Raw genomic sequence first — 20,952 nt, forward strand, 5'->3', positions numbered from 1 at the left:
CTTATAGAACCCAGAATCACCAGCCCAAGGATAGCACCACCCACAAAGGGCTGGACCCTCCCCCATCATTCAATAATTAAGAAAACGCCCTATGGCCAGATCCTATGGGGGCATTGTTTGATTGTTTGCTTGCTTGCTTGTTTTTTGAGACAGGGTTTCTCTGTGTAGCTCTGGTTATCCTGGAACATGCTCTGTAGAGCCGGCCTTAAACTCAGAGATCCACCTGCCTCTGCCTCCTGAGTGCAGGGACTAAAGTCACACACTGCCACCACCACCAGGCTTGGAGGCATTTTCTCAACAGACACTCCCTTTTTTTCAGATAAGTCCAGTCTGTGTCAAGTTGACACAAAACTGCCCAGCACAGTGCTTGTTCCATTCACAAGGACAGAGCCCTCCTGACTGAATGAATCACCAATCCTCCTAAACCCTCCACCACTTAGTATCACAGTGAGGGCTGAGTCTGTGGGACACCGGCTTCCACACTACAGCTGATTGTAAGCAGGGGCGTGATGTGGCCCTGCTTGTCTGTAGGGAGGCACTTTCTGTGGTAGCAGACCATTAGAACTGTGAGGAGAGACACAGCCAGTGGGGCAGGAGACAGGTTCAGGCACGATCAGACAGCCATGCAGAAAGGGGATGCTGACTTCTGTCTGAAGTCAGTGGCAGAGAGAGCCATGGCCAGGGGCGGGGGTGGGGGGTTGTTCTAGCATGAGCATTTTGGGGTTTGGGTAGCCTGATACACAATGCTGCCCACCACCACCACCCAAAAAGCCAGGGATTAGACGCTGAGCAGGTGTTCATTTGCCAACAGGGAAGAGGTCTGTGGAGTTCCTGCCCTAAGAGCTTCCATCTTCTGCATTTCTCCTGCTAAAGTGAGAGGTGAGGAAATATGTATTCCATGTCTCATGAGTGACGTGTTGCTGCTCTGAGGAAAACCAGACTGAGTGTCCCTTCCTTCTGTCACTCCAACCTGGCCATTCGAGAGGCAGATGCTTGGCCTCTGGATGGGACTAGACCAGGAGACACCCATATCCAACACAAACTGTCCTATCTACCTGGCTCCTACCTACAGACCTCCTGGGAGTCAGATCTCTGAACTGTACTGGATCAGACCTGCTAGAACTCTCCCGCAGCAGGGCCCCAGCACCAACACAACACTGTACCGCGAGAACGCTGTTAGGCAATAGGAGTCATTAAGAAAACAAGCATTCCCTGCCCAGCCAGCTGCCCACCGGCTGTTCTATACCTCCTGCAAGCAGTGATGTCATGCAGCTGAGGCCCAGCCCATCATTCCTGGTGTACCAGAGAGCCAGCTGAGCCCCAGGCCCTCTCTTGCTGCTAACTCCCCTCCCCATCCCCTCCCCTCCCCCCTCCCACACAGAAGCAGAGGCGGCATCCATAGAGCTATTTATTCATCCTTGCTAGTTCTGTGCCCTGAAGTAACTGACTCACTGGGACTCTACAGCGTCTGAACTTTCGCAGCTCTAGTGCTCCAACTTTCCGAGGGTTCCCCAGAACTTAAGCAGGTCTGTGGGGTCACAGGGAATTGTGGATTGGTGGGAGACTTGGCAAGGGGTTGTCCTTAAAGAAGTGAGAAGGGGCTTTGTCCGTTAGACAGCCTCTACTAATCCCATGCTACCCAGGTCTCCCCTCCCCCCACCCTTAAACCCCATCTTAGGATGGAGCAGCTGGAGCCAAAGAACTGGGAAACATGAACTCCCTGGGAACAAGACACCTGCTTCGACATAAGTTGCAGACGAAGTATAGATTTCTCAGGAGCAGATCCACAGGGGATTTGCTAAGAGGCATGAGGAGGTAAGGGACATTCTGGAGAGGCAGGAGGCCTGGGTAAGGCTAATTGGAGGAGGGGAACAGATGCTAGGCAAGGGGCGTGGCATAAGAGGAGGTGGGGCAGAGAAGGCTGAGCTCTGGAGCCGTGCTGTGGAGTACTTTTAACCGGCAGCATCTCCCTCCTCACAACTTCCTCAGTGTGAACTCAGTTACCAGCTCACTACAGATCCTCCTGGAGGAACAAATGCTGTATGGGATCCCAAAATATGGCAAGGTTTCCAGGTGGCGCCGAGCACCAGACGGCTTTGAGTCTGGAGATAGTTCCACCACAAGGCTCACGACCAGCAGAGGGTGCCACCATCCCACAGGGAGGCACCCAGGACTCTCCAATCCTCCCTGGAGAAACTGTGGAACCGCAGAGGAATCAGGCAGTCCGCTCCCCAGCTGCCAGCTGCTGAATTAGCAGTCTTTGTCAAGAGTCCTGGGTTCCTAAATCCATTCCGGGGCAGTCTTTCCCTCTCTGACTGCTGTCTCAGGCAGGAGGGCTTGGACCACACACGTCTTTTCCAGAACATGAGGCCTCTTCCAGCTCTGAAATCCTAAGATTTGAGAAAATCATGCCAAGGACTTAGAGAAATTGCCTTTTCTGGGCTCACACTTGCTCTGGGTTTTCTAGCACCTTCTTGCTTAGGTGAGAACTTCAGCTCCCTGTGGTGGCTTCTCACCTGGAGGCAAGAGGCAATCGGACCTGCACAAACTGGGGTTGTGGGGGAAGAGGTGTTTACCTCTAATCAGCACAAAGGACTTCTGTCAACAGGGCTGTTAGATACGCATTCACTAATCCTCCAGAGTAGGCAGGTGGCACCTTCATAGGTGGCACAGGATCTCGTTGGGGGTGTGTGGGGGGAGGGTCCTTTCGTGGATAAGAACTAGAATGAACGCAATACAAACTTTTCTGTCTTCTACCTTCGTAACTCCCCACCCCCTCCCCCACTACAGATGCCGTCTGTCAGGCAACAGACGGTCCAGGGGTCCATCTGTGTTAATGCTCTCAATAAGAGTCCCATGTTTCTCCACTGACTCTCCCTTGGCCCCTCAACCGATGGCCACTTGGTGGTTAAATCAGGGAGAGAAGCATTAAGGGAGACATCTTAGCTAACATAGTCCCTAAGCCACCCTTCCCACTTATACTTCTTGTGTAGTGAGGGCACAGGGGCCTGGGTGAGAGTAGGGGGCTGGAGGAGGGGAGGCAAGACACAAGGAGACAGCCAGACTGATGAACGGGTAGAAGAAAGTCTTTTCTGGCCTCTGAGATATGGCCTTCTGGCCTCTGCTCCCCCATGGTATGGGTCTTACACAGCACATGTACAGCATGCAACCGGCTCCCAGACCAAACACCTCTGTCACACCAGTGCCTAGCCAGCCCCTGGCACAGAGTCGGGCTCAACCTCACGATGAAGCATTGAAGTCAGCATCACAGAGTAAGGCAGAAGTTCCAGAATGGGGCTGCCTTGTTTGGACTGTCAACTTGGTCACTGAGCAACCCTCCTAGCAAGGTGCTTTCTGTCTGGGTTTCAGTTTCCCCCTCTGGGAGGGATGATAATGGTACCTGTTTCATAAGGTTTGTAATGATGTATGTAAAGAGCACGCGTGGTGTCTCATGTCCGAATGTGGAGCCCCAGGCTCCGTCTGTGGTGGCTAGACAACCAACTGCTTCCCTCTTTTGCTTCTTATTTGGGCGCCACTGACGACAGACTTGGGCTGTGGGTCATCCCCGCCTCTCCCACAGCCTGGCAGCCATGGTAACAAAGAGCTTGAGGGATGGTATCTAAGACAGGACTAGAGAAAGGCTCAGCGCCGGTCATGCCCCAACTCCGAGGATCTACTCACCTACTCTGGGCATATTCCAAACCCCAGGTGAGGAACGAGAGCCTTAACTCCAGCATCCAGAGTGGAGAGGTGATTTCAAGCCTTGGGGTGGCCCCAGTAGGGCTCGGATTTAAACCTGCTTGCAGGTTTCCACAGCTTCCCTTTCTCCTAGCCCTGGGAAAGGAAGGCTGCTTTAGTTATCTCTTCTACCATGCAGGTGGGAAGATGGACCCCTTAGCCCCTCACTCCCCGGGAGCTTCCACTGGGTGAATTCAGAGGTGTACCTCTCTCCCAGTTCCTTCTTCAGAAACCCCAACCCTCCCCTGCGCAGCCCCGGCCTCCCCCTCTCCAGTCTAGGGCTTCCTGCAGTCTGACCCACTGCTACCCTGACCTCAAAGCTTCCCCCAGTTTATTTACCACCACTCCTTATTGTGCCCCCATCTCCACGAACCACTAAGGCCATCATTCATTCCCTAACTTCATCCAATGTACGTTCACAGACTGCTTCCAGGTAGCATATAAACCCCTGCTCTCCCCAAATGTCCTGTCCCTCCCGCTGCCGTGGGCAGCTAGATTTCCCCCACTGAGCGCCCAAGTCCCCCAGAGTGTCCCAGAGCCTGGCTGATGGCTGCGCACTGTGGGCGGGGCTCCCCATAGCGGTCCCCCCCTGGAGGCGGTGCCTGCGTGTCGGGGGGCGAGGCCACTGGAGGCCGCTCCCCACGCCTCTCGGGAGTCTATAAAGCAAGGCTACACGCGGCCCGCTGGGCTGGCGTCCCAAAGCCGTCCCTAACACCATCAAGCAGAGAGAGCGCGGCCTCTGAGGGGCGCCGGACGCCGGAGCCATGACCCTCCGCCGACTCAGGAAGCTGCAGCAGAAGGAGGAGGCGACTGCCGCGCCGGACCCCGCTGGCCGGGCTCCCGACTCCGAAGCCGCTCGCGCCGCCCCGCTACCCTCCGGCCCTCCGGCTGCCGCCGCTCCGCCCGGAGCCCCCGGGGAGGAGCTGTACGCAGCACTGGAGGACTATCACCCTGCCGAGCTGTACCGCGCGCTCGCCGTGTCCGGGGGTACCCTGCCTCGCCGAAAGGTGCGTTACTTAACCTGCATCCCCAGATTCGGTACCCTGCCTTCTTCCTTCCGCAGGATACACTCACCCGCAGCAGCGCCGATGACTGCCACATTCCCCGGCCCTGCGACCCTGGGCCACCCGCCTTGCTCCGCCCAGAAGGTGCAAACCTGCCCACTCGGGTCTCAGAAGGCTGTAGCCCCCGCCATCACAACGCCCCCAGTTCGGGTGGCTCTCCGCTCCATTCCCCACACGCGGATGCCCCATCTCCTCCCACTCTCTTGCCTTAACTCCGCCCCAGCACCCCCTTTCTACAGCTTGCTCCATCTGGCTTTCTGCCGCCTCCTGCTCCGCCTGCGGGTGTCCAGAAGTCTAAAAACTCTCAGGACCCTGCCGCCCAAGCACCTTCTCAAGTTGGAGCAGGGATAGAGAAGGAACCTCACCACTTGCCTCGAACAAGTTGAGGGTCCTGGAGCCCTGGGCGGGAGAGAGATTAATGGCCCCTTAGAAGTAGTGCTGCGAATTCCCAAAAACTCCCCCTCCGCAGGAACACTCGGCTTCTTGGGCTCAGGGCCTCGTGCTTTGTACCGCATCTTAGATGCGGGATGTGAAAGCGTAGCTCTTCTAACTTCAGCCAGGACCGGACGCTGTGGGAGAGTCACAGGGCAGGAAGGATGCGGGCCGCACCCGCCCTCTGCCCTAAGTCTCCCTCTAAGTGAAACTCTTCCTCTGGCCTGAGAGAACCTGAGTCTTCAGATGCTGAGAGCCAAGACCCAGGTTAAAGAGAAAGAATGGGTAGCCCTTCCCTATGCGGCCCCCTCCTTCTCTCATGGTCCCTGGCTCCCCCTACACACAATGAACAGCTTGTTGAGAACTTGCATTTTATGAAAATCGGGTTGAAAAACAAAGGGGTCTCTCTGTACTGACCGGTCCTTCCTTCTTGGCCTATTTGGATACTGTCCCCACCCAGAGGTTAGTCTGCTTCTGGAGGAAGAGGGTCCCCTTCTCTTCCTTGCTTTAGGGTAGCTTATGGGGGTAGAGAGTGTTAACAAAAGCACAGACCAGGAAGGCCTCAGGCAGTTTGGCACTTGGGGAAAGGGTTGGTCCCAGATGAGACTTCCTCCAAGAACTAAAATCTTAGGAGGGACAGAGGTTGTTTTTAGGTTATCTGGGGTCCGGAAGAGTTCAGGACATTCTAAAAAAAAAAACAAAAAAAGCTCCCAGTTTTTCAAGCATAGTGAGACAAGTTTGATTCTGAGATTTACTTGTTTTTATTTATTCAATAATTATTTTGTTCTAGAAAAAAATTCATGGCAATATCAAGAGACTCAGGTTTGGAGGGCATACAGCCAGCTTCATCTGGAATCTACTGTCCCACCTACCCCCAAGCAACCTGTTCTTAGGAGATTTGGCACCTCTGTCACATTCAGGCTGTCATTGCCAGGCCCCTGGCTCTCTGCTCTCCTGAATACTGGGTCTGCTTGAACCATTAAATGGACAGACTCAGCTGGTGGGAATCTGTAGAGTAAGAACCCTAAGTCTATGGCTTCCTTCTTCAACTCGGGGAAGCTCCTGCCTCAGCTTTTGGGGCCCGGAAGGTCTGGACCCATCAGACATGATGCCAGTGGTGAGATTATTCTAGAGTCACAGGCTTCTCCAAGCTGGTTAGCAGAGGTGGAGTTTACTGATCTAGAACCCAGAATAGATGTGACCCTGAGGTCCCAGGGACCGTGTGAACTCTGGGAGTGATAACAGCAGCTACATTTGGCAAATAGTTAAATTAGCGCCAAAGCAGAGGTGTAGCTAGGAAGGAAAAGACAGGCAGCAGGAAGTGGGGTGCTGTGTCAGAGTTGGGCTCAGGTGAGAGTCCTTCCAGAAAGGGTTCCTCAGCATCTGCCCCAGGATAGCTCCTTGTCAGCATCTGCCCCAGGATAGCCCCTTGTCGGCATCTGCCCCAGGATAGCCCCTTGTCGGCATCTGCCCCAGGATAGCCCCTTGTCGGCATCTGCCCCAGGATAGCCCCTTGTTGGCATCTGCCCCAGGATAGCCCCTTCTCGGCATCTGCCCCAGGATAGCCCCTTGTCGGCATCTGCCCCAGGATAGCCCCTTGTCGGCATCTGCCCCAGGATAGCCCCTTGTCGGCATCTGCCCCAGGATAGCCCCTTGTCGGCATCTGCCCCAGGATAGCCCCTTGTCGGCATCTGCCCCAGGATAGCCCCTTGTCGGCATCTGCCCCAGGATAGCCCCTTCTCAGCATCTGCCCCAGGATAGCCCCTTCTCAGCATCTGCCCCAGGATAGCTCCTTGTCAGCATCTGCCCCAAGATAGCACCTTCTCAGCATCTGCCCCAGGATAGCCTTTTCATTGTCTTCTGACTGTTTTACCACCCAGGGCTCAGGATTCCGTTGGAAGAATTTCACTCAGAGTCCTGAACAGCAACGGTGAGTCACCCCCACCCAAAGTCCCTGCTGTCCAGAAAAGTGAGGTGGTGGGGGTGGGGATGGAGCATCTCAGCCCAGCCCCCTAGGAGGCATCTCCCATCCTTGAGCATGACTTCCCCACTGGGATTGAGGGGCAGGTGGGGGTGTGGGCTGTGTGAAGGGGCGGCAGAACAAGGGGGGCTCTTCTGAGTCATTAGGTGCTCCTTAACCACCCCCAATCAATGCCAGTTGTGTCTTTCTGGAAGAGCTGGATTAGTGAGAGGTGGGGGTGGGAAGGAGAAGATACCATGGAAGTCCCCTAACTCGTGCTCCTTGGCTTATTCCCTGAGCCCACCCAGCCCCGCAGGCCCAGACCATGGGCATTCTGTGACCAGATGTTTGAGTCTGATGGGTTTTATGAATCAGGCTTTTAGTCTTACATTGGTGCTATGCCATAGCTGCAGTTTGGGAAGGCTCTGAGATCTGGACAATGGACAGGCGCTCATCCTAGGACCTGGGGCTCAGGTTCCCTTTTTGCCTATGTCTCATGCCCAAGACCCTGGCTTCCCCTGACATGGTTCTGCAAACTGTGACCTCCTGGCCAGGTTGGTCTGTTTGGCCCTTTAACTAAGAATCTGATGATATATGCTCACACATACATTTGTTGTTGTTGTTGTTGTTGTTGCTGTTGTTGTTGCTGTTGTTTTGCGTTTTGAGACAGGGTCTCTCTACAGAGCCCTGGTTGTCCTGGAATTCAAGAGATCCCCCTGCCTCTGCTTTCCAGGTGCTGGGCTTAAAAAAAGGCATGCACCACCGTGCCCAGCTTATTTCAATATCTTAAAGGGTTATAAAAACAAAGAATAATATATGACAGAGGCCATACAGGGCCCACAAAACCTAAAATATTCGCTATCTGGCTCTTGCCAGTAAAAGTTCGCAGACCCTTCCAGGAACCCAGAAAGCACTGGGACAGACAGAGAACTTCCACTGCTCCTGCCCCACAACATACGGGGCTCCCAAGGAAGAGAAGTATCTTGCACAGCCTTAGGTGGCAGGGGCTGTGACTCAGGATAGAAGCTAGAGGCCTCGTCTCCAGGGCCTTTCTGAGGCTGCCAGACTCAAAGAGGCTTTCGCAGCCACTTTATTCTGCCTCTGGCTGGTGGAAAGGAAGGGGAAGGGGTGGGCAAAGGAAACTCTGGGCTCCCCCATCAGCCTAGGATCTGGAGCAGTTCCAGACCATTGTGTCCAGCAGGCTGCCTTCAGTTCGGGAAGGGGTGGCCCCAGGCTCCCCTCCCCCAGCCCTCACATCTGGTGGGCTGGCCGCACCACAGCTGGGAGGAGCAGCTGTGGTGTGGTCTGCGCCCAGCCTCGTGACTGCTCCCGGGGCTGGAGCTCTGTTTTCTCCAAAGCATCAGAGCCAGGATGCTCCAGCCTGGGGGGCCAAATTGGGGCCTTCGGTTAGTGAGTATACGGTCAGACTCAGTAGAAGTCTGGGGGTGCTGGTAGGCTCACTCCTTTCCAGAGTTCCCACCCTACCCTACACCCCACAGCCGCCCCACCTAAGAGGCTGGTTTTATTCTGTACAGCTCCTTGAGGCCAATTTCAGTTGGGTTTGGGAAGGGCATTCCAAAAATCTGTGTAGAATGAGCTGTCACAGGAGACTCTGGGTCCTTCTGGGATGTTCGAGATCAGACTTCCACTGAGCTGTGGGACTGTCAAGCTCCTGGTTTTGTTGCTGTATTTTGAGACAGGGCCTCACTATGCAGCTTGCGGCATCTTCCTGCCTCAGTCTCTCAAGTGCTCCGGTTACAGATGTGGGCCCACCATAGCCAGCTCTCCCATGCTTTTCTTAATTTTAGTGATCTTGACCCTCTGTCTGTCTTCTGCAGGAAGGTTCTAACTTTGGAGAAAGGGGACAACCAGACCTTTGGCTTCGAGATCCAGGTGTGAAAAACTGGGCAAAGAAGCGGGAGGATGGGAGGACAGTTTGGAGGATGGAGCAGGTCTGCTTGCCTCTGCCGAGTGAACGTTCGGTCTCTTGTTTACAGACATATGGCCTTCACCACCGAGAGGAGCAGCGTGTAGAGATGGTGACCTTCGTCTGCCGAGTTCATGAATCCAGCCCTGCCCAGCTGGCTGGGCTCACGCCAGGTAGGCCTTGAGCCCAGAGTGCACAGGGCTCTGGGGGAAGTGCATAACTTTACTCCTAAGCAGAGGCGTTTTCATTTTCCTCCTTCACCCTCCAACTTGGAGAAGGCCAGAAGAATTAACAGAATCCTGAGTGTGGATTTGGACACACTGGCCATTTACTGTGGGGCCGTGTGTGGTTCTTTTGCAAAACAGGGCAGGCAACAGTGTGGCGCGGTGGCGGTACCCTGAGCCCAAAGCGGAAACCCCGGAAAAGCAGTGCTGCTTGTGAGCAGCTGTTCTGCCTCCTGGCAGCTGTGCAGTCCAGCTGGGCAGAATCTGGTAGAGAAGCATTTTACCAGGTCTGCCTCAAAGCGGTCCATGAGGGCCTGTCCTTCTCCCGATGGGGCACCTGTGCTGTGTCCTTCATTGAACGATGGAGACCCGGAGATTAAGGTCCCAGTCAGCCAGCCTGAGGCTCCCATGAACCCACATCTATTCTGTCAGCACAATTGCCCCTTGGCCCTTACCTTCTTGCCCACTTACCAGCGGCACTTTGCTAGGTAGTTCCTGACTGCCCTTGATGTAGCCACAGCAAGGATCCACACGCCTTACAGATGTCAAACGAGCACCCCCAGGTGTGAGCATGAAATCTCTCGTGCCTGGAGCCTGGGCCAGCTCCCAGTTGGGCACTGTTCATCCTATATGCCTTACCTGTATCGAATGATTCTCATGACAGGTGTGAGTTAAACAGAAACAGCTAACTCCGGGAGGGGCCTGGGAACCTGGGAGGGCTCTGTGATGGGGGAGAAGAGATTCCTGGGGGTATGCATATGCCAAAACTCACTTCTTCTCAGATCCCTGGAAGCTAGCATAGGTTGCTATATCCAGACAAGCTGGTGGTCTCTGTTCAGGGAGAAATGGCTGTGGGTTTGTGTATTAGTTGTTTTTTTATTTTGTTTTGTTTTTCAAGACAGGGTTTCTCTATGTAACAGCCCTGACTGTCCTGGAACTTGCTATGTAGTCCAGATTGGCGTCAAACTCATGGAGATTTGCTTGCCTCTGTCTCCCAAGTGCTGGGAGTACATTAAAGGCCATGTACCACCATGCCGAACTAGGTTTTAGGTTTTGTTTGTTTCTTAGTTTTGTTTGTTTGCTGAGACAGTGTTTCTCTGTATGGCCTTGGCTGTCCTGGAATTTGCTCTGTAGATCGGGCTGGCCTCAAACTTAGAGAGATCTGCCTGCCTCTGCCTCCCAAGTGCTGGGATTAAAGGCATGTGTTGCCACCCTTCCCCCACAACTGGTTTTGTATATTTTGAGTAGAGAAAAAGAGATGCCCAGGTCTTCCACCACTGTGGAAGTGAGTTCTGGGTGGTTTCTCCAGGTCACCATCCTGCTCTTTCTGGCTGGAGCCTTTCCTCTATGCCCTGGGAAACAGATACTCACTTCTGCTCTTCCTGGCAGGGGACACTATTGCCAGCGTCAACGGTCTCAACGTGGAAGGCATCCGGCACCGGGAGATTGTCGATATCATCAAGGCGTCTGGCAACGTTCTCAGGTATCCGTGTCTAGGTGCAGTGCCTAAGGGCTCCTGAGTTTGTGGTGCTTCCTCAGCCTCCAGGCTCGCTCAGCCTTTGTCCCCCTCTATCCCCCAGGCTGGAAACTCTGTACGGGACGTCCATTCGGAAGGCAGAACTGGAGGCGCGCCTGCAGTACCTTAAGGTGGGGATCAAGAAAGTATGGGCTCTGCCTTCCTCTTTCCGGTCCCTGCTCCTCCGGCCCTTTTAAGGATTCCGGCATCTTTCTTAAACTCTGTTAGCCCCGAGGCTTCTGTGCCTTTCTCCCTTTCCCATGCGTCCCCATATCCTGCTGGGGACCTGGTAGTCCTGACAGTTGGCTTGCATGTGTCTTACAGCAAACCCTGTACGAGAAGTGGGGAGAATACAGGTCACTTATGGTACAGGAGCAGCGGCTAGTACATGGTGAGTAGGTCGGGGCGTCCCCACGGATACCCCCAGCAGCACTCCCCTCTTAGAACTCACAGGGATGGCCTGGAGCTACTGCTTGGGACCTCACATTGCCCTAAGCTGATAACACAGTTTTGTTCTCACAGTCGCCCTCTGGAGGTTAGGGTTGAGTACTGCTGTTTGTTGCCGGCCTTTAATCCCAGAAGCAGAAGCAGAAGCAGAGGCAGGCTGATCTCTGATGCCAGCCTAGTCTACAGTAGTAAGTCCTCGGACAGCTAAGGCTCACTTCTGTGGACTGCTTTCCTGTCTTAAGAGGCGTTCTTGAGTTTAACTCCAGCTTTACAGACAGAAAGACTGGGGCCCAGGGCACTCGTAGGTAGCCACAAGGAAAGAACAGGATCTTCTGCCCATGCCTTCTGCCCCTTAGCCTAGGGCGTGGCTCCAGGATTCAGGAAGCTCCCGGGTCTTCTGTCCCCACAGGCCTGGTGGTGAAAGACCCAAGCATCTATGACACACTGGAGTCCGTGCGCTCCTGCCTCTACGGCGCAGGCTTGCTTCCCGGGTCGCTGCCCTTTGGGCCTCTGCTCGCCGCGCCTGGGAGTGCCCGCGGGGGTGCGCGGCGGGCCAAAGGGGACACAGACGACGCCGTGTACCACACGTGCTTCTTTGGGGGCGCCGAGCCGCAGGCACTGCCACCCCCGCCACCCCCCGCGCGCGCGTTAGGCCCGAGCTCCGCGGAGACCCCCGCGTCCGTGCTGTTTCCCGCACCTCGCTCCACGCTCAGCCGCAGCGCCAGTGTGCGGTGCGCGGGCCCGGGCGGCGGCGGGGGCGCGCCGGGCGCACTCTGGACTGAGGCCCGCGAGCAGGCCCTGTGTGGCGCCGGCCTACGCAAGACCAAGTACCGCAGCTTCCGCAGACGGCTGCTCAAGTTCATCCCCGGACTCAACCGCTCCCTGGAGGAAGAGGAGAGCCAGCTGTAGGGGCGCGGGTGGGCAGGTGGGAAGTATTTATTTATTTATTCATCGTAACAGCCTGTGCAAAAAGTAGGGGCGGTAGTGTCGGTCCAAGGACCCCGGGAGCCCAAAGCTGCGGGAGAGGGTCCTTGCTAGCTCTGGTCTTTCTGGTCGGTTCATTGGCTTGTCTGCTGAACAAAAAAAAAAGGGGGGGGGGGCTAGTTGCTTTCTGCCCTCCCCTAAACCACAGCAGGAGCTCTACAGGGGGAGAATAGACACTGGGAATTGGGAGAAATCTGGGGGACCAAAGAGGGCTGTACCAGGCTAAAGTCTGGGTCAGTCGTGCCTTGTGGGGGTCCTGTCCCAAGAAACCCTCTCCTCAGATATACTGGCTCCCCAGCCCTTCCTTAGCCTTGGGGAGAGGAGATCCACGATGGATCATTCCCCACCCTACAGAGACAGACAGACAGATACACACACACACACACACACACACACACACACACACACATCAATGGACCAGTGGGCCCCAAGGGGGCAAGGTGCTGGTCCCCTCCCTCCAACCTTGACCCCTAAGGGCTTAACCCCTGTCCAGGGGCCTATAACTAAGTGGGGTCCTGCCAGGCCGGGGTCCTGGGTTCTGTGCTCCTTGGGGAACAAGAATGAGTTCATTCAGGTGGGGTGGGGCAGCCTGGACTGTTCCACCGTTTTCTGCATATGTTGCTTCTGAACCACAAACTGTATAAAATTGATGGGTTTTTTTTGCATCTGTGTCAGTGTGGTAACTGCCTGTGGGGGAGGACTGTGCTCAGGCAAGCTCTGACTCCACCATGCAGCCCCCTCCAAACACACACGGGCTGTACTTCACATCTTTCTTTTAGCCTGAAGCCAGGGAAACTGTCTAGGGGATTTTAATGAACATGTTCTGGCCTGAACTGAGGCCCCACACCCTCTTTAGAACCCGGGCCTCTCCTTCAGGTGCATTTTTGAAGCTTCCCTCCCCAGATACCCACAACAGATACAGGATCGCTGTCTAATGTTCCTTCCTGGCCCATCTGAAGTCTGCCTTGAGTAGTAGCTAGACCCACAGACTTAGCCACTGTTCACCCAACCTGTGACAGACAGGTCAGTCTCCTGGCCCTCCTCCCACTCTTTACACCTGTGCCTCCCTGGCTAAGCCCTGAGCTTCATTTCTGGGCTCCTTACTGCTCAGAATGCTGGCTACAGACATGTCCCTCTGGGCCTCTGCATTGGCTTTTTCCACAAGTGACCCCCTTCAGTATTTGATCTACCTCTCTAAGACCTGCTCACTCAGTCAAATGGGGCCGTGCTCTCTGTGATGGCCTTGGCTTGTTTCCATCACACCTTGAGTCACCATCTGGAACTCTCTTGACTTCCATGGGTTTAGAGTGGTTGGCCAGTCCTCCCCACTCATGAAGGTTTAGGTCCTCCCCACTCATGAAGGTGCATGTCCTCCCCACGATTCAGTGTGATGTAGGTCCTCCCCACTCAAGAGGGTGTTGGTCCTCCCCACCTCCCGACTCAGGATTGTGTAGGTTCTCCCCACTCATGAAGGTGTATGTCCTCCTGACTCAGGAGGGTGTATGTCCCTTGCAGCAGGCTCAAGACTTCCTGGCCAATCCAAGCACAAAAGACCCTCAATACAGCATGTTCCCAACCAAGTCCAGGAAGCAACATGCTGAGCCGCAGCAGTGTAGTCACACAGCAGGCTAGCAGCAAAGCAGGGTCTGGCACCTAAGATTGCTGTCCCGTGGCAGTGGCCAGCATTCAATTGTGGCTTTGAGAGACGTCTAGGTGGACCCTTCCCTGGGCACACCCCATTCCACAGGCAGTACTTACCTTCCTGGAGTGGGCCCCACCTCTTTCCACAATCTCAAGGCCGGCCTTCCTTCCTGACAAAGCAGTCAGGTGACCCTTTCAAAAGCAAACCCGGAGCTGGCTCCCCACGACTTGGGAGGTGGAGGCAGAAAGGGTCAGGAGTTTAAGACTAACCTCAGCTGACTACACAGCAAGTTTGAGGTCAGCCTGGGCTACAGGAGTAGACCTCGTTTCCAAAAAAAAAAAAAAAAGGGCCCGTAATAGCAGATAAAAGCACACCCAGGAGCCTAATGAGTGACCTGAGTCTGACCCCTGGTGTCAAAGTGGAAGAAAAGAACCAACTCCTAAAGTTCGTTCTGTGACACCCCGTGGGGGCTAGGGCACACGCAACTGTGTGAAGTACAAAAACCACACACAATAATAAATACATAATTTTTGAATTAAAAAAAAATTTTTTTTGAGGTAGGGCTTTCTACATAGCCCTGGCTGACCTGGAATTCAGAATCCTCCTGCCTTTGCCTCCTGAGTGCTGGGATTAAAGGCGTGTACTTTTTTGTTTGTTTGTTTGTTTGTTTTTAGCTTTTCAAGACACAATTTCTCTGTGTAGCCCTGGCTGTCCTAGAACTCACTCTGTAGGCCTGGTCTTGAACTCACAGAGATCTGCCACAATGCCTGGCCTCATCATTTTTTTTTTTTCCTGCCTGAATCAAATCTCTACTTCAAACCCATCACAGCAGCCCTGTGGAATTAGAAACACAAAGCTAAAACTTTTTAGTGAGACCTGTCTGTCTGTCTGTCTGTCACCTCACTCTAAGCCGTGACATTGCAGAAAGCTGTGGGCCCAGTCACTCTGCTGCTGGAACCCTTGTGTGGTCCACAAACCCATCCACATGACGCTGGGATGGCCTGCATTAGACCTCACGGAATCATCTCCCTAGGTCTCTCTACCATCTCTAACTCTTTCTCCTCTCGTGCCACAGAAAAATACCAAACTGCATTTTGTGTTCCAGTTCCCCAGTGATGCCAGGCTTTCTCTGGCTTCTGGCCATGGTGCCTTTGTCTATGCTGTCCCGTCTGCCTGGAATACTTTTCTGGATCGATTCCGTGTCCTGAGGTCCCGGTGTAACATCACCTCCACCACAGTTTCTTCAGAACCCACTGGAAATGGTTCCTGTTGCTTTATTCTAGACCTCAAGCCCATTTGTTTATCTTCTTTATGGTTCTTTCTCTGGCTTGGTAATTATATTCACTTCCTGTATTGATATCCTGGACTCTGTCTTTTGCCTTGCTTGGAGTAGGTACAAAGCCTTTTATAAAGTTGCAGCTCAGGGTTGGGGTGTGGCTCAGTGCCAGAGACTTCATGTGTGTGAGGTCCTGGGTTCTATCCCCAGCACGGTAAAAATAAATGAAGATGAAAACCAACTGTGAGTCAGTAAAGCCCCTGAGGGGGTTCACCCATGCCCCCCAGCCCCCAGCGCTCTCTCCACCCCCCACAGCAAGTGCTCAATAAAAGCTCAAGAGGGTCCGAGGATCACGATCACGTGGTTCCTGGGCTCACAGCTAGATAGGGGCAAGCACAGTCTCTGCACCTGTGAGCCCCCGGGGGTGGGGTGGGGAGAGGCAGCCTCTCCTCTGTTTCACCTGCAGCTGGCATCTATGAGCTCCTCTTACAATGTCCCTCAGGGCTGGGTGGTGGCTCCCGTGGTGGCACCTGCAGCTTGCCTCTGTGCCTTTTCTGCTTTGGGAGGAAAACAGCTTCTCTGAGCTCTTGTGTTTGAACAGCTGCTCTGCCTTGAGGGTGAGCATCCTTAGGCTCATGTCTAGGGGAGGAAGACTCTCACACCTTTGTTCCCAGAGGCCAAGGCTGCCAGGAGACCAGCTGCCTGGCACAGGTCAGCCCTTGTGGGGTATACAGACTTCCTGGGTTTCTCTTGCTTTCTATTCCCTGGGCAGGTTCCCAACCCCAGCCTGTTCCTACCGCTCTGCCGTGCAGCTGGTCTTGAGTGTGATGTCAGTGCCCCTCGCCCAGGCTGAAAGGGCTCCTATACAGCTGGACTTATACACTCAAGAGAGGGGGAGAGTGGTCCAGGGTGGGGCCGGATCCCACCTCTCAGCTGATGGATGACGGCACCAGCCTCCTGCCGTGTAGGTGGGTGACAGGGAGTGACTAATGTGCCAGCTCTGTTGCTAAAAATTAACCCAGGGATCGTGTTTGGCGGAGGGGGTGGGGGTGTGTGGGGAAGGAGCGGGGACTGCAGTATTGTGTGGTCGGTATTCCCCTGCCCTGACTCCCTCCCCTTTCTACCAGCCTTCTGCTCTGCCCAGGCCAGGAGGGGCCCCCAGAAATTCCAGGGACGAAAGTGAGCGCCACTGCAGGTGCACACATGGTGGGAAAAGATACAACCCTCCAGATGGGATTCTGAGGTCCCCATAGAGCTGGGCACCTGTCCCATCTCCTCATCCTGCCCCCCTTCACCTTGGGGCAGAGAAGGAAAGGTTCCTGGTGGAGGGGGGTATGAGGTCAGGGTCAAAGAGTCGGTGAGGACTGGGTTGAAAACTGTAAATGGGTAAGTGTCACTTGTGGGAGGAGAATGAGGGTAGGAGCGGTAGATGGAAGGTAGATTTGAAAGAGCGCCTGATCACAGAAGGAGGATCAAATTTCCCTGTGAATGAGAACATGCCTGCCAAGGTAGGGGAGAGGGGTGGGCTCTTAAAACTTAGTTCTGGGGGCTGGTGAGACGGCTCAGTGGGTAAGAGCACCCGACTGCTCTTCTGAAGGTCCGGAGTTCAAATCCCAGCAACCATATGGTGGCTCACAACCATCTGTAACAAGATCTGACGCCCTCTTCTGGAGTGTCTGAAGACAGCTAAGTGTACTTACATATAATAAATACATCTTTAAAAAAAAAAAACTTAGTTCTGGGGCACATGAATATGTCCTAGGCATGGGAAGGGGCTTTATGGGCACATAAAAATGAATCTGCTGGAAGAACTGGCTCGACAATACTTTCTGATCCCCCAGTAAAACCACACCAGAGAACATAAGCTGGGGGACAGCCAGAGAGGTGAGATCTGGGAGGTACTTTCTGCTCACCAGCCTGCTGGAGAGATGAAAGAGATATGGGATTTCCCAAGGTCAAGAGAGATGTCAAGTTGTCTGGCTGGGAGGCTGCCTAGTCCTGCATTTAAGAGAAGGAAGGACCCAAGGGGGGAGATGGTGCCCTCAGAGATAACAGAGCAGGGTGCTGACCCCTGGTGGTGGCCCGAGCATTGCACCTCTAGATCCTGCCCTCCACGACCTCCCCTGTGTTCTGCTTCACACTCCAAGAATCTGGAGCCTTTCTTGTCCCCTAGTTTTTTATTGGAATCACTCCCCATTGTTATGTCTCACAGCTTACAGGTGATCAAGGAAGGAAACCGCACCCCTTTCTCCTCTGCCTGCTAGCTCAGGGCCTGGCATTGAGTGGGAGTTTGGAGCACCTTTGTCCCTGTGGAGACAAAACAGATAAATCCAAGATATTGAACTCACTTGACTTCCACCAACATAGTTGGAGCCTGAGAGTCCCCAGACTTCACTGGACAGGGGAGAAGGGATGCTTGCTAACCTGCCAGACACTGCGATTTCTAGGAGAAACCTCAGCTTCAGCCAGTCTTCCCTTCCTGGAGGCTGGCCCTTCAAGAGAGAATATGCAAATTTATACAAAAAGTAAAAGTTATACAAATGTTGCCTTTGAGCCTCTTTCTCAACAACTCCTGTTGGAAGCTCCAGGTCAGTGTGTATCGCCCAGTTTCTCAGGTTCCCTCAAAACACTCTTAAGGTTGGCTCAGCGGTTAAGAGCACTGACTGCTCTTCCAGAGGTCCTCAGTTCAGTTCCCACCAACCACATGGTGGCTCACAACCATCTGTAATGGGATCTGATGACCTCTTCTGGTGTGTCTGAAGACAGCTACAGTGTACTCACATACATAAGATAAATAAATCTTAAAACAAACAAACAAACAAAACCCCCTCAAAAATCAAGCTCTTAGGGTGACAACCCCCAACTGTACAGCAACCACAGTCCGGTATGGGATTCTCCAGATTCCTCTCCTATGGACGGTCAGCTCCAACCCTATACTCTCTGCTCAAACAAGTACTACCATAGTGAACAGAACAGGGCTGACACAGAGAACAATTAACAGCACCGACGGCCCCTCCCCTTTCATTCCCCTTGCCATGGTCCAGGTGCTCTGTGCTAGCTCCAGGGCATCCGATTTTTTCCAAGTACCCTAAAGCTGAGTAGAGTAGTGTGCCCATGCTGCTCCAGCTACTTTGAAGGCTGGCAAAGGAGGGCTCTGGAGCATGGGAGTCGGCTTGGGCAATATAGAAAGAACCCCGGTGGTGGGGTTAGGGAGGAGAAGGAGAAAGATCAGGGCTGCTTATAATCCCAGTACTTTAGAGGCTGAGGCAGGAGGATCTCAAGTTTTAGACCAGTCAGAGCTGCATATTGAGACCCTGTCTCAGAAAGCAAGAAAGGTACAAAAATCAAAACCAAGAAGAAGAAGAAAAAAAAAAAAACACCAGATATTATGGTAAGGATGTATTGATAGGATTTTGAATATAGATTACTCTAGATCCAAATCCTTGATCTAGAATCCATTCCCACCAGAACCGTGAGCTGTAAGTATTGATAGAGCTACTGAGGTCTAGCTTCCCTTGGGGGTGGGAGACCAGGGGGATCTATGCCTCCCATTGGTCCGGAACCCCTCCATACTGTTGGGTGAAACACGTGTAAGGTGAAGATTCTCTTGGAGATGCCCAGTCCCCAACCAGTTGGAGGCTAGCTGGTCAGAACCTATACGTGGGACCTGCAGGGGTGCTGGGGGCTGTCAGAGTTCTGGATGAGGGGAGGAGGTGGATACTGGAGCAGAAGCACGCAGCAGGTTGGGCTCATCCGTAGATCAACAATTAAGCGACGGAAGTAGGAAATCTCAGACTCCAGTTGCCCCAACAGCTGAGGGAGAGACTGCAGGGCTGACATGCAAGTTCTGGACCTGGTTGAAGTGGGTTGGAATGGAGAGAAGACACCCGAGTAGAGTCAGCTGGGCTTCGCTCTCACCACCTTCGCCTGCTCTAAGACAGGCTGACGGCTGAATTGCAGAGGCAGGCTTTCTCCTGGAGGTGGAGCCGCCAGGAGCAGGGTGTGGGTGGACATGGGGACTCTGCCTAGTGTTCCACAGGGAGCTGGGAGGGAAGCAGGTGGCGGCGCCCAAGTGAGTAACCGCCGTCCCACAGCAGCCAATCTCAGTGGCTCAGAAGTCCGGGAGATGCGACAAGGCCCTCTCCGCCTTTGCTGGGCTCTTGCACACCCGGGCCCTCGCACAACCCGGGCCCTTCTTGCACACATGGGCCCTCTTTGCCCACGTCCACCCCACCTCACCCCACCCCACCCCTCCGGCTTGGCCTCCCACCTCAGAGGCATCGCTTTCCCGTGGGGAGAGCCTCCCTCCCACTTCCAAGCTCCAGCCTGGAAGGACAAGACTCTCCCTACTGGGGAGGAAGATGCAGGCGAGGGTTGTGGTCCCCGCCTCTTGGCAGAGCGGAGGAGCGGCGTCGCCCTCTGCTGCCAAACTCGGGCACTGTCGCCTGATCACCTTGTCACCTGGGCTCCTAGGGGGCTTCCGGGCTTCAGCCCTTTCTTGTTTGTTAGTTTTGTTTTGAGAGCGGGTCTTAGCACACTACCAAAGACTATATAGACTTCAATCTTTTTTTCTTTTAAAAATTTTATTATGTTTTATTTATTTGGTTAGTATGTGTGTCTAGGCCACAGGACAGCCTGTGGGAGACAGTTCTCTCCTACCCCCTTGTGGGGTGGCAAGGGCCCTTCCCCACGGGTGGTCATCCCACCAGTCCCTACAGCCTGTTTTCTAAGCATATAAGTAAGGTAAGTGGGGCTCGTTCGTAATACATTTGTGTCCTGCCTTTTTCTTTTATTCTTCAAGAGATGACGTTTGGTTAAGAGCCTAGACTCTGGAGCCAGGCAAAGTCAGGTTCGAGTCCTTGTTCTGTGAAACCTTTATGTCTGCCCCTGTGAACCTGGTGCAGGCAGGCACTGCATAGGCTGAGGTGAAGCTCTGTACGGCGCCACATGTGTGCCATTCCAGCCCATTGTCCTGAGCAGGATGGGTCTCCAGCCACCTGACCCTTGGAGCCACGTGGTGCTTCGCCTCCTGTGCCATCAAGGAAAGAAAGGGGCGGAGGCTGTTGCCTCTTTGACTGGGCTCTCTTCCCAGCCCTGCATGGCCTCATTGTTTTTTCTGGGCACCTGGCATTTCCCTGCACGCGCATGTGTGTGTGTGTGTATACATATACATATATGTGTATATATATGTGTGTGTGTGTGTGTGTGTGTGTGTGTGTGTATGTATATGTGTGTGTGTATATATATTCTAGATTCTTTAAGTAGAATGATGTGTTTTCACAAAAGACTAGCGCTTTTAAAAGACTGGTTCTTGTTATGTATCCCAGACTCACCTGGAATTCAATAGATAGCACAAGGTGACTTCAATTTGTTTTGCTTTTGTTTTTATTTTGTTCTGTTCTGTTCTGAAAAGGTCTCATTATGTAACTCTGGCCGGCCTGGAAATCGATAGGTAGAGCAGGCTAGACTTGAACTTACACAGATCCTCATATCTCTTGAGCACCAGGATTACAGATATGTGTCACCATGCCCAGTGCATTGTATATGTCTAAGTTCATGTGTGTACATGCCTGTGGATATACCTGTGTGTGTGTGTGTGTGTGTGTGTGTGTGTGTGTGTGTATGTGTGTGTGTGTGTGTGTGTGTGTGAATATGTGGAAACCAGAGGTCAATGTTGGGTCTCTTTCTCAATTAGTTGCCCCATGCCCAAGGCTTTTTGAGAGTTTCGTTTGACCTCTGTGA

At 53.6% G+C, this 20,952-nt stretch overlaps 1 protein-coding gene and 2 long non-coding RNA genes across 6 annotated transcripts; 2 read left to right on the top strand and 1 right to left on the bottom strand.

The window, feature by feature from the left end:
* Positions 1-1,391: 1,391 nt before the first annotated feature.
* A330009N23Rik (RIKEN cDNA A330009N23 gene) lies at positions 1,392-5,387 on the bottom strand. 3 transcript variants are annotated; one of them, NR_045328.1, is made up of 3 exons: positions 5,175-5,387; positions 3,682-3,834; positions 1,392-2,390 (listed from the first exon to the last, which is right to left on the bottom strand). It is a non-coding gene; the product is annotated as an RIKEN cDNA A330009N23 gene (long non-coding RNA). The 3 variants fall into 3 exon arrangements; NR_045327.1 differs by lacking the exon at positions 5,175-5,387 and adding an exon at positions 4,813-4,978; NR_045326.1 differs by lacking the exon at positions 5,175-5,387 and adding an exon at positions 4,078-4,322.
* On the top strand, positions 1,448-2,356 carry AU021063 (expressed sequence AU021063). Its single transcript, NR_045996.1, has 3 exons — positions 1,448-1,526; positions 1,679-1,815; positions 1,990-2,356. It is a non-coding gene; the product is annotated as an expressed sequence AU021063 (long non-coding RNA).
* Grasp (GRP1 (general receptor for phosphoinositides 1)-associated scaffold protein) lies at positions 4,408-12,957 on the top strand. 2 transcript variants are annotated; one of them, NM_019518.3, is made up of 8 exons: positions 4,408-4,745; positions 7,115-7,164; positions 9,033-9,087; positions 9,192-9,294; positions 10,735-10,828; positions 10,926-10,992; positions 11,186-11,252; positions 11,718-12,957. In NM_019518.3, exons 1-8 carry the CDS (start codon positions 4,503-4,505, stop codon positions 12,215-12,217), a joined length of 1,179 nt encoding a protein of 392 aa, NP_062391.3. In that variant the 5' UTR covers positions 4,408-4,502; the 3' UTR covers positions 12,218-12,957. The 2 variants fall into 2 exon arrangements, with proteins under 2 accessions (NP_062391.3, XP_006521259.1); XM_006521196.4 differs by lacking the exons at positions 4,408-4,745; positions 7,115-7,164 and adding an exon at positions 7,929-8,600.
* Positions 12,958-20,952: the final 7,995 nt, after the last annotated feature.

This window comes from Mus musculus, chromosome 15 (genome assembly GCF_000001635.26).
Source record: "Mus musculus strain C57BL/6J chromosome 15, GRCm38.p6 C57BL/6J".
In the NCBI taxonomy this organism is placed as follows: Eukaryota; Metazoa; Chordata; class Mammalia; order Rodentia; family Muridae; genus Mus; species Mus musculus.

Bases quoted from the DNA above. Each gene is read 5' to 3' on its own strand.
- Grasp (NM_019518.3), top strand. From the start codon at position 4,503: ATGACCCTCCGCCGACTCAGGAAGCTGCAGCAGAAGGAGGAGGCGACT. The intron at 9,088-9,191 runs GTGTGAAAAACT...TCTTGTTTACAG, and splicing joins CCTTTGGCTTCGAGATCCAG to ACATATGGCCTTCACCACCG. The intron at 10,993-11,185 runs GTGGGGATCAAG...TGTGTCTTACAG, and splicing joins CGCGCCTGCAGTACCTTAAG to CAAACCCTGTACGAGAAGTG.